This window comes from Bidens hawaiensis, unplaced genomic scaffold, assembly GCF_021521415.1.
Source record: "Bidens hawaiensis isolate Kalapana, Puna unplaced genomic scaffold, B.hawaiensis_p1.1 tig00002477_1, whole genome shotgun sequence".
In the NCBI taxonomy this organism is placed as follows: domain Eukaryota; kingdom Viridiplantae; phylum Streptophyta; class Magnoliopsida; order Asterales; family Asteraceae; genus Bidens; species Bidens hawaiensis.
Genome location: NW_027491136.1, coordinates 3091752 through 3102910, shown reverse-complemented (window position 1 = coordinate 3102910; position 11159 = coordinate 3091752). Strand labels below are relative to the sequence as shown.

Genomic DNA, 11159 nt, shown 5'->3' with positions numbered 1-11159 from the left:
CGAAGTTGAGACACTCCGCTCTAATGTAATTAGAAGCACGGTTATAACGTGGGTTATTCTATAACAAGTTAAGCCTAAGAAGTGAGATATCTTAAGATACCATTGTAAACATTTGTATCAAAACACCTTACAACAAATCAAAATCTGAAAAGTTAGATGCAACCTTGTTGCGAGCTAGACACATTGTCACAATTTTATCACATGCTAATTCTTATAATTGTCACAAAAATTTCTAGGTGTTAACTTTTAACCACAGATTAACCCTTAACAATTAAAAAAATTACTGATCCTGTCAACCCAAATGTAAGAAACTAAAGTCTTCGAAGTCAGAAAGTAATCACTCATCATTCATATCATTTTACAATCCCTGCTTGCACAATTAGTTATCTATTCAGCACCCGTCTCCTCCACCGACTTCTTATACTCCGGCTTCAACTCATACGACCCTAGATTTGTTCCCCGTTTATTATACGTGCAAAGCTCATTCAAAATCTTTTTCAAAAATTGCTGCAACAGACAACAAAACAACTCGGTATCATAAATTTATAATAAATAACCACAAAGTTAAATCAGACACTCACGGCTGGTTGATCGGTTTCTAAATGCAACTGCTTTAAAGTCCAGTTCGGCTGCCTCTCAAAAAGCTTAAACATCATATCCTCCAACTCCCCACGGTCTCTTCTCGTTCGTTTCACCTCAGGTGCCTTAACCGCAGCAACCTTTCTCTTTTCCTAGACACATAAATATATAATTATAAACACAATTAGAAAAGCAAAAAAATAAAATAAAAGACATAGCTTTACAAGTCTACAAACCATTCAGGACGCGCATACCTTAGAATTCGAACCAGCCAAACCAACCATTCCAGGCAGAGGCCTCATAAGCATCCCTCTGTCATTATCAATCACCTATAAAACCAAACAACATTTAGCGTAAATCCATAACTAACCACCTAAAAGACTAAAACAATACGAAAACGAGTACCTGTATTTGCCGATTCTTGATCATCGACTTATTCGTTCGTTCCCGACACATTCGACTATACTCCTCCATGTTCTTATTATTCGGTTGCATATCGAACTTATGCTCAACCTTCCCTTCACTAGCAACTTTTCCAGCCACACAAAAACATAAATACCATCAAAACACAAAAAACCGATTACCGAAAGATATTATCATCCATAACCCATTGATCCTCTGACCTTGGTTTGATTCAGAGAAAACAGCCATGGGTACAAAATCTTTACCCATATTTAACGCATAGCTTTTGGGCATATTCACATTCTCACTGCCACCCATTTCCATGGTGAACTGTTGATTTAACACCCAATTGATTATACATACAAACGATTAATTCCAGTATTTATAAAATTAGGGTTTGAGAAATAGGAACCTGAAGGGAATTGGGTTCTTGGGGGTGCAGAGGATCGAGTGAAACGAAGACTTTGGCTAGGGTTTGTTGAGAACCAGAGGGGATAGAGTTCCATGCCTTGGCAATGATCACTGGGCACTTCATAAGCCAAACCGATCTATCGGCTTTTGATGTTTCCATATCCTTCTGATCGTCTTCCATTGACTTGTGGAGTCTTCTCTGCTGACGATGATGTGGTTGGTTGGTTTGTCTCTAGAATTAAACCTGGAGTGTGCTATGTATCTCCGTTCCGCCGATTAAGGTTTCTGTGAATATTTGGGGTTTTACTCGAAATTTATGTAAAAGACGAATAAATATGACCTAAATTTGATTTTTGACCAACTTAAAGCATTTTATTCTTTTTTGATATATTTTATAAATAATAGGGTGAGCCGTCATAAATAAAATTAACATATACTAAATATATAGATAACTAGAGTAAGTACCGTTTTGAATTAAAGTAATTCTGTTATAAAAAATAAAATATTCTAATAATAATTACTCTAATTCATAAGTTATAGAGTAATAATAAATATTCTAATATTAGCATAATTACTTTGATTATTTGTACACTTATCACGATAAAAAGTCATTTGTATTTGATTCAAACTCCTAATATTAAGCTAACTGTCTATTTTTATTATATGAAAACACACAAATATTCGGTTTAAGATACAAGACGTAAGATAAGATGTGAGAAGTTTATTTAGCAATATGTTGTTTTTAGATTAAAGGTTTTTTTTTACATCAATTTGGCAATTTTCATTACACATCAACGAAAATATGTTATATATAGGGATGCTATATACAAACACCAATTATGTCTATACATACCTATACGACTTGTATAGGCCACGTGTAACAAACAAATGTACTGAGGGAACACAGAAGTAGCTTTTCGTAATCTATATGGCTTGTATAACCCCATACGAGCCATATAGGGCTTCATAGCTCTTACAGAGCCTGACACAAATATAGACTTCGCTTGCACGACAACATTCGAACTATCATTTTATACTTTGACCTCTATTCCGTACACCATCAACAGGGTTATACGAGCGTATCGCATGACAACTTTAGAAGGCCGGTATCCCGAAACATCCATGTTGTTTGTAGGCTATTTAAATAATATAGAACAAAATATTTACTTTTGAATTACGTGTTTTCAATTTATAACAATGTCGGATGTTATTATTAACTTTTGTGTTTTATACGAGCGGTAAATCCTTGTATGAAACGTGTAGGATAAAGCTTCCCAACTCGTATAAAACCATACAAAGCACATAAACATAAACTAGCACAAAGGTAGGACTATACGGCTCGCATAACCCCGTATAAGCCAAAAAGTTATCATTTAATGTCTGGATAACCAATCCTGTGTTTGCATAACCCATACCTTACATGTAACTTTCAGTTAACTCTACTTTATTTTAATTTTAAGTATTAAAACTATTTCAAGTTTCAACGAACAAACTGCTATGAAAATAAACATGGAGGATCAAAATGAACCTTACCCTCAACTTTCAAGTACCACCAAGAAATAAATAAAGGCTCGATAGCCAATGCTACACGCCATTATCCAGAATAAGATATTTTCAGTAAACAATATCCCACCACGTGTCACGATCTCAACGGCCAGATCGTCACCTACTATCTTCTCGGACTCAGGACATGAAGCTACCGATGAAAAAATATCCCACCACCATGAGCCGCCTATCCATCTTCTCACTCCTCCTCCTCTTCTCCGCCGCCACCGCCATCGCCGGTGACGAAGCCTCACCGGATCCGTTCATCCGGTAAGTGGTCCCGGAGGACGAGACACCTGCTGCCGAACCGTTGTTGACAGCTGAACATCACTTTAATCTGTTCAAAAGTAAGTTTGGTAGGACTTATGCTACTCAAGAGGAGCATGACTACCGGTTGAAGGTGTTTAAGGCCAACCTACGCCGTGCCAAGCGTCACCAGCTGCTGGATCCGACTGCTCAGCACGGTGTTACTAAGTTTTCTGATTTGACTCCGTCGGAGTTTAGGAAGAAGTACCTTGGGTTGAAGAGTCCGTTAAAGTTTCCGGCTGATGCTAATAAGGCTCCGATCCTTCCGACTAATAATTTACCCGAGGATTTTGACTGGAGAGATAAAGGCGCCGTTACTCCCGTTAAAAATCAGGTGAGAATTTTGTTTAGGGTAAATAAATTCACGTGCAAATTGTTTATTATGAATTAATTATAAATTTATTGGTTTAGGGTTCGTGTGGATCGTGTTGGTCGTTTAGCACAACAGGAGCTTTGGAAGGATCTCACTTCCTTCAGACCGGAGAGCTGGTTAGCCTGAGCGAACAACAGCTTGTGGACTGTGATCATGAGGTTTGTTTGTCTTGTTTAATCTGTGTTGAAATTAGGTTTTGTTTTGAGTTTAGAAATATCTAAGGTGTTTGATTAATTGTTTGGATTGTTGTGGCTTTTGTAGTGTGATCCTGCTGAATACAACTCATGTGACGCTGGTTGCAACGGTGGACTGATGAACAATGCATTCGAGTACATCCTTAAAGCCGGTGGTGTTCAAAAAGAAGAAGATTACCCTTACACTGGAAAAGATGGTACCTGCCACTTTGACAAGTCCAAAATTGCTGCGTCTGTCTCCAACTTTAGTGTTGTTTCCACCGACGAAGACCAAATCGCTGCAAATCTTGTCACATACGGCCCTCTTGCAAGTAAATAAACCTGTCGCTACCATCATAATAATAATGTTAACCTTATCTTATCTTATCTTATCTTATCTTAATTGGATTGTTATGGTTTTTTGTTGTGCAGTTGGGATTAATGCTGCTTGGATGCAAACCTACATCGGTAAAGTCTCATGTCCATATATTTGCTCAAAGCAGAAAATGGATCATGGTGTGCTTCTTGTCGGGTTTGGGTCTGCTGGTTATGCACTGCTGAGGTTCAAGGACAAGCCATACTGGATCATCAAGAACTCATGGGGTGAGGATTGGGGTGAGGATGGGTACTACAAGCTTTGCAGTGGATACAATGCTTGTGGGATGGACACCATGGTGTCGGCCGTGGTCGCTACAAACACTCAATAGTTGTTGGATTTCCATTTGTATATATTATGTCTGTATCAGTAAGGATGTATTGTTATTGAACTGTCATGAAGCATTCTCTCTGAGTATCTCATGATCTAGATGTTGGTCCTAAGTAGTTTATCTTTTATCATTATCCATCAAACAACGCTACTTGCTACTAAAAGCTTTGATTTTCATTCAGTGGTATGTGTGTGTGACAATGATTAGTAGTAGAATCCTTAAAACCATCTTTTATTCATTGAACTTAATACAACTAAAATTTAGTTTTTCATTTTCCAATCGTGTTTGGTTGCCAAATTTCTTTTGAATTGGTATTTGAATCAAAGGCTAACAAGTTTGGAACTAAAGGCAAACACTTTCGGTTAAAAGTTGAAATTAAAGTTAGAATAAATGATTTAAGTTGCCTCCATATCACATGCAGACAGTAGACTAACTCCACATCTCTTTCAAATTGTAAAAAAGATGCAACAATAAATGATATTTTTAAAACAACTCAGTTTTGAATAGTAGATATATTTGTCAAAACCAGATCTGATCAGAATTAAAATGATTATTTCTAACACACCGCATTTCGCCCGAGCACTTTCTAACACACCCCATTTCAACCGAGCCCATTCTAACCCATTACCCAGCCTGATCGACCCGCCTTTTTTCCCTGGCAATGTTTACACCTTTTGTGGGGGAGGGGGGGGGGTGCAAAAGAGAAGTAGAGAAGGTTTAGAGTGCATATAATATAAAACTATCCCATTAATATTAATAAACAAAAAAGATGTTGCTAAGCCATTTAAAAATGAAAAACAAACAGAATAAAGATCTCAAAATTAATGCTGATACACATAGAAATATTGCTAAGTATTTAAAATAGAAAAACAACCAGAATTAAGATCTCAAAATTAATACTGATACACAATGAAATATTGCTAAGTAGTTTAAAATAGAAAAACAAGTATAATGAGTTGGCTCTTATAACAAATCCGAATACTCCTGTTTGAATTACAAGAATTTAAGCAAGGCATCAATATGAAGAAAGGAAGAAAATAATATTAAACATAACACACACGATTAATTACCTGATAGTATGAAGACGAGATAGAATTTCAAATTATCTGATTTGAGCTGGAGAACACAGTAAACCAGATGCATCAGATCCAACCACCGAAAGGTTACAAACAGCACAAATCTCCCCTTCTTGAGAAACAACAAAATGTGAACCGCAGTAAGGACACAAAACATCCTTCCGTCCACGATAAATAGGAACATAAGTCACCCCACAAACCACAAACGGGTTCCTAAAATCATAATTCAACTGTATGGAGTCCTTCATGTTCCTCTCAGCCGCCTGTATAACCGAATGAGCTTTCTGAGCATGAGTTTCAGCAGGATTAGCCTCCAAAAGACGCCTAGCAAAGTTTGATGCGGTAATTAAATTACCCGCCTTGAAACATAAACTCATAGCATTCATTAAAGCTAGCCTCAAATGAGGCAGTTGAAGGTTGCAGTGAGTGAAATAAGCCGCTAGCTCCAGCTGGCGAACGGGGTCATCTTTAACTTCCCTCCTTTTAAGCTCCATTTGTAAACCCAAAACATATTCTTTCACAATAATAACCAATTCTTTGACTTCATCCACTTCTCTTCTTGTTTCAACTACAATCAGAGGAATAGTATGAAGAATGCTCATAAAAACCCGTAAAGCTTCGGTGAATTTCCCGGCAGTAGTCGCTTTATAACCGGCTTTGAGTTTGTCTTCCAATTGAGAGAAACTGAAAACGAGTGCGGGTGGGTTCCTCACATTCGGACTTGCTGACTCACTCCAGCCTCTCTCAATGGCTAGTGCGATTATTGGAGATGACGGGAAAGCGGGTGAGTGAGTATGACTTCCCGTGTGAAGGTCGAGAAATAACGATTTTAACGGTTTAAAATTCTTTATTCCGAGCTGGCGGTTTAATAACCGCATAGCGGTGTCAAAGTTACCTGCAGCTGCGTGTTCACCAGCTAAAGATGATTTCTGAACCCAGATTTGACTCACGGGCATGCCAGGTGTCGGTGCCACAAAAACCGATGACCTGGCCGTTGTAGCTCTTGGTGTCTCGACATCGACGGGAAGTTCAAGATCTTCAAGATCCCAACCACCCTCTTCGTTTTCTTCGTGTGCTTCATCATTCTCCAACACCATGCTAACATCACCATTCTGAATATTCTCCACATCCACAATATCCAAATCCTCACCCCAATCAGCATCGGCTGCATCCTCATACTCTTCTGGTGCATCCCGTCCTACACTATCCAAACCACCCTCAAAGATCCCTTTCATGACCCGTAACAAGGGCCAATCTCCGCCACGCAATACAGGAGTCGATGGGATTAAAAGCGAATGAGACCTACCACTCGGTAAAACCGGAACATTCCCGTTAAGTTTATCCGCAAGACCTTCAGCAATATCATTCAACCCGTGAGTCTTAGCTGTCACATAAGCTAGTGGCAAATGACCCGCATTTTCCAAAATCTTGACACGTTCGTTGACATCACCTAAATACAACGCGTTATGAAACTGGCCCATAACATCGTTTTTTACCTCTGCAATTTTCATCATTTTCGACAACTTATCTAAATTTCCTGTAATTAAATACAGAAACGATAGCCTCTCGAAATTCTTCGTCCTCTGATACGCGTATTCAACAATACCCGAATTACCCTGACGGAGCGCCTCGACACCCAACTTATACCAATGATCTTTTTCATCAATTTCTTTAGCAGAAGCAACTGCAATCTGAATATTTCCACTTTCAAGTGCTAAATTGAAACGGGTTCGTTCATCTTTCACAAAATGTAAAGCAACTTCTGGAAACCCCTTTTGTTGTAAATATGCAATCATGGCTTGCCCACATAGCTCTGAGTTTCTTATCATGCTCATCACATGATCATATCTCTTTTTCAAAAGTGACAGTTTGAAAAGATATTCGGTTGCATCAATAACGATTGACCGGTTTTTCTCATCTCGATCCAAGCAAAAGATATTATTTTCAGATATCTTTGTAATGTATACTGGAATGTCGACCGTTTTTATGATACCACAGTCTCCGTTAGGTAAACAATACTTGATGTGAGTTAAAGTTGTGTAAATAAACACACCGTTATCATCCCACGATCCGCTTTTAACACGGATCGTTTCATGAAGTGTGCAACGGTGCACAAGCCGTTTATCAGCAATGATTATCGAGTGTTTGCTAAGTAAAGCCACACTCTCCATGTCACTTGACCATACAACATACCTTACAAAAGATGCTTGAAGGTCACCAAGAATCATTCTTTGTTGAAGGTCAAAGATGATCACCCGATCCTCTGACTTGCACAGCAAGTTACCCGTACCTGCGTAGAATATCGCATCGGTAACAATCGGAAGCATACTCTTCTTCACTATCTCATTTTTTAGATTTTTTACTAGCACTTGATTCGTGCTCTTTTCAAGCACTGCAAATCTGTTTCGTGCCACAAAAACTGCTGACCCACCAACGCCTCGTTTTGCTTCGTGGACCGTGTCGCCTTTGCTAAAACCATCTTTTGATATGATATACAGTTCATAAGATCCACCATCTACGTCTGAGCATATTAGAAACGCATTCTCAGTCGGGCTATAAGACAGAGTTTTAGGACCCTGGTTCAATGTGGCAGAACCGGGCCTGCGAATCGGTATAATTTGAGTGTCCTTTTGAGTCGAGTACTCGTATAACCGAAGAAAACGGTCTTTTACATAGTACAGAGAATTGTTACTGACAGAAAAGGCGGGCCGTTCTCTTTCTAGTTTGAAGACTATCATGCCACTATCATGACCAGCAGCCAAAAGGTTCATTTCAGGATGACAACATAGGATCCAGAACCGATCATGCTCCCTCCTGAAAGTTTGGAGAGCTGTTCTTTTTGTAGCATCCCAAACACGTATGCTTTTATCCTCAGAGTTTGATACTATAATGTCCTGCCTTGAATGAAAAAGAACTGATGAAACATTGTTCATGTGACCTCTCAATGTGTCTACTTCCCAAGCTTTTGAATCTGAAACATAACATCCTTAATTAAAATAGTAATATAAATCTTTAGTCATTTTGTGTAATGGAAACCAATAAATAAAAGTTGTTTTCAGATTTCTTGAATCACAAAAAGCAATGGCTTTCATTATGAATATATAACATGAAATGAATAAAAGAAATGAGATCATAAATTCTTACCATTCATTCGCCAGATCTTAATTTGGCGATCATCAGCTCCTGAAACAATAAGAGGAAGGGTGGGATGAAACGAAGCCCAATTAACTCCACGATCATGACCCTCCAAAACATACTTAACAACAGCATCAACACCACCAAAGAAATCCGTGTTCATTTGACCCAACCGAAGGATATCATCAGCAGGAGACACAGATTTCTTCCTGAGCGCACCAATATCCCAAACCCTAACAGTCTGATCTAACGATGCAGACACCACAAGATCCTCCTTTGGATGGAACAAAGCACACATTACATAATGATTGTGTCCAGTTAACACAGATATACAAGTACGAGACTGCCAGTTCCAGATCCTGATAGTTTGATCATCACTAGCACTAACAATCCAAGGCGACTCATGATGAAATTGAACTGTTCTGATGTAATCAAGATGCCCTAGAAGGGTAAACAAACACCTATGCAGTTTATAGTTCCATACTTTGATCTTGTAATCATCTCCTGCAAGTATCATTTATCAATCCAAATAAATTTCCAATCATCTTCTATCAATCTATCCAAGCATATAACTTCATTAAACTTGACAATAGAGATGTAAATGAGCCAAGCTGCTCATGAGCTACTCGAGATCAGCTCGCTAAAAACTCAAACCAAGCCAAGCTTAAAAATTTAAAATAAGTTTGTACAATAAACAAGGCCTATCTCAATCCGGATCACAAGCCTACCATTTATCTAATTTTTATTCAATATATAAAATAAATCTTATACTCATTCTTATTATAGATAAAATTATGATAAAAATAAGTACATAAGATGTAAAATAGGTATAAACATTAGTAAAATAATTAATAAACAAGTCTAGCTCGAGCTACTTGACAATGCTGTATGAAACTGATAGGTAGATCAACCTAATTAAACATCTCGATCTGTCGACTTGAGATGATGAAGATGCAGATTTAAATGGAGTAAAATCAAACAAAGGATGATTAATTCATCTTGAACCCGGATCACAAGCCTATTATTTATCTAATTTTTATTTAATACATTAAATATACATTTTAAGATAATTCTTATTAACAAAACAATTAACAAACTACTCACGATTCGTGCTCGAGCTACGCGACAATGCTATATGAAAGTAAATGCTAGATCAACCTAATTAAACCTAATTGGAATTAAAATGTACCTCCAGAGACAAACAGAGGCTGAGATTTGTGAAAATTGACACCGCGAACGGGTCCATCGTGTTCTTCGAACCGATCGATGAGAGTGCCCATTCGGTAATCCCATAGCTGGATCACACCACTGTGAAGGCTAGCTACGATCCATGGCCGCTTGCTGTGGAAACTTAGGCCTTTCACTCTATTACTCTTCGTCTCGAACTTCGTCAACATTTTCCAAAACCCTAATTCATCAATCAATTAATTAATTAAACGCGGAAATTAATTCAAGAGCAATAGATCGGTTTGGTTATTTAAATGCAGTGGATTCAAACGAATGTTTACCTTCAGATCTGGCAATTTGGTGGCGTAATTAGAACCGAAGTGTTGATTGATCGACGGATCGATTGATCTGTCGGCTTGAGATGATGGAGATGTAGATTTATGATTTGTGAGTGCGTAGATCAGAAGTTATAATAGACCTCTGCTGGTAGATCCACAGCGTGGCAATTTCGTAAATAAAGATAATTTTATCAGATTTGGACCGGTTTGGGATGAACCGGAGGTGTGATACCGGTTTGAAAGCGGTCCGCGAAATATACACCTGGCAGGCTGGCATAGTGTCGGTTGAAAGTTTTAAGAAAATGAGTCGACGTAGTTACTTGCACTTACATAAAAAATTATAAAAATGAATCTGAGAACTAAATGGTAAATAACTAAATATACTTTTAATAGTTCATGATGTTATGATGTGTCAACAAATGGAATGCTACAAGAGAATAATATGAAAGACATACAACCAACCTGAAGAGGTTACTTATGAGACGGGCTTATGGACAGGTCTTCAGCCCAATAATCCAAGCAAGGCCCAACGAAGGCAGGCCTAATGACGAAAGAAGTTCTAGAAGACGGTTTGGAGGGAAGATGGTTTGCGGGGGAAACTCATGCAACAACTTCGATCCGGTTGGTAGCCCGAGGCATGCGTGTCCCAGGATAAGGGGCAGTAACCAGGGGATAAAGATTTGCGAAGATGGCAAAGCCCACAGGAAACAAGATCGGACCAAAGGACTCAGACGGATGTAATAGACCATAGGATCGTTCATACATATGTTTGTGTCTATAAATAAGGGAAGACAACACTTGTATAAACACACACATAATACACCACATATACTTCGCACCACACACTTCACATCGATCCCATTCTTGTAATCGTTAGAAACCTTACCTGGTCCGCCGGAATAGGATTCAACACAACCCATTTTATTAAAGATTTTTAAATCATAACG

At 38.3% G+C, this 11159-nt stretch overlaps 2 protein-coding genes and 1 pseudogene across 3 annotated transcripts; 1 reads left to right on the top strand and 2 right to left on the bottom strand.

The window, feature by feature from the left end:
• Positions 1-294: 294 nt before the first annotated feature.
• LOC143619643 (transcription initiation factor IIF subunit beta-like) lies at positions 295-1640 on the bottom strand. The gene is made up of 6 exons (XM_077091526.1): positions 1394-1640; positions 1204-1311; positions 985-1116; positions 834-908; positions 582-731; positions 295-507 (listed from the first exon to the last, which is right to left on the bottom strand). Exons 1-6 carry the CDS (start codon positions 1571-1573, stop codon positions 388-390), a joined length of 765 nt encoding a protein of 254 aa, XP_076947641.1. The 5' UTR covers positions 1574-1640; the 3' UTR covers positions 295-387.
• Positions 1641-3103: 1463 nt separating this feature from the next.
• Positions 3104-4531, top strand: LOC143619712 (cysteine proteinase 15A-like; annotated as a pseudogene). The gene is made up of 4 exons (XR_013151226.1): positions 3104-3577; positions 3655-3774; positions 3878-4121; positions 4222-4531. The product of XR_013151226.1 is annotated as a cysteine proteinase 15A-like (transcript).
• Positions 4532-5306: 775 nt separating this feature from the next.
• LOC143619711 (coatomer subunit alpha-1-like) lies at positions 5307-10268 on the bottom strand. Its single transcript, XM_077091579.1, has 5 exons — positions 10216-10268; positions 9897-10115; positions 8717-9211; positions 5567-8543; positions 5307-5480 (listed from the first exon to the last, which is right to left on the bottom strand). Exons 2-4 carry the CDS (start codon positions 10102-10104, stop codon positions 5599-5601), a joined length of 3648 nt encoding a protein of 1215 aa, XP_076947694.1. The 5' UTR covers positions 10105-10115; positions 10216-10268; the 3' UTR covers positions 5307-5480; positions 5567-5598.
• Positions 10269-11159: the final 891 nt, after the last annotated feature.

Coding starts and splice junctions, on each gene's coding strand:
- LOC143619643 (XM_077091526.1), bottom strand. CDS start 1,573: ATGGAAGACGATCAGAAGGATATGGAAACATCAAAAGCCGATAGATCG. Junction 909..984: donor TCAAGAATCGGCAAATACAG/GTACTCGTTTTC, acceptor TTGGTTTTATAG/GTGATTGATAATGACAGAGG. Junction 508..581: donor TAGAAACCGATCAACCAGCC/GTGAGTGTCTGA, acceptor TGTCTGTTGCAG/CAATTTTTGAAAAAGATTTT.
- LOC143619711 (XM_077091579.1), bottom strand. CDS start 10,104: ATGTTGACGAAGTTCGAGACGAAGAGTAATAGAGTGAAAGGCCTAAGT. Junction 9,212..9,896: donor GCCTCTGTTTGTCTCTGGAG/GTACATTTTAAT, acceptor TGATACTTGCAG/GAGATGATTACAAGATCAAA. Junction 8,544..8,716: donor TAAGATCTGGCGAATGAATG/GTAAGAATTTAT, acceptor GTTATGTTTCAG/ATTCAAAAGCTTGGGAAGTA.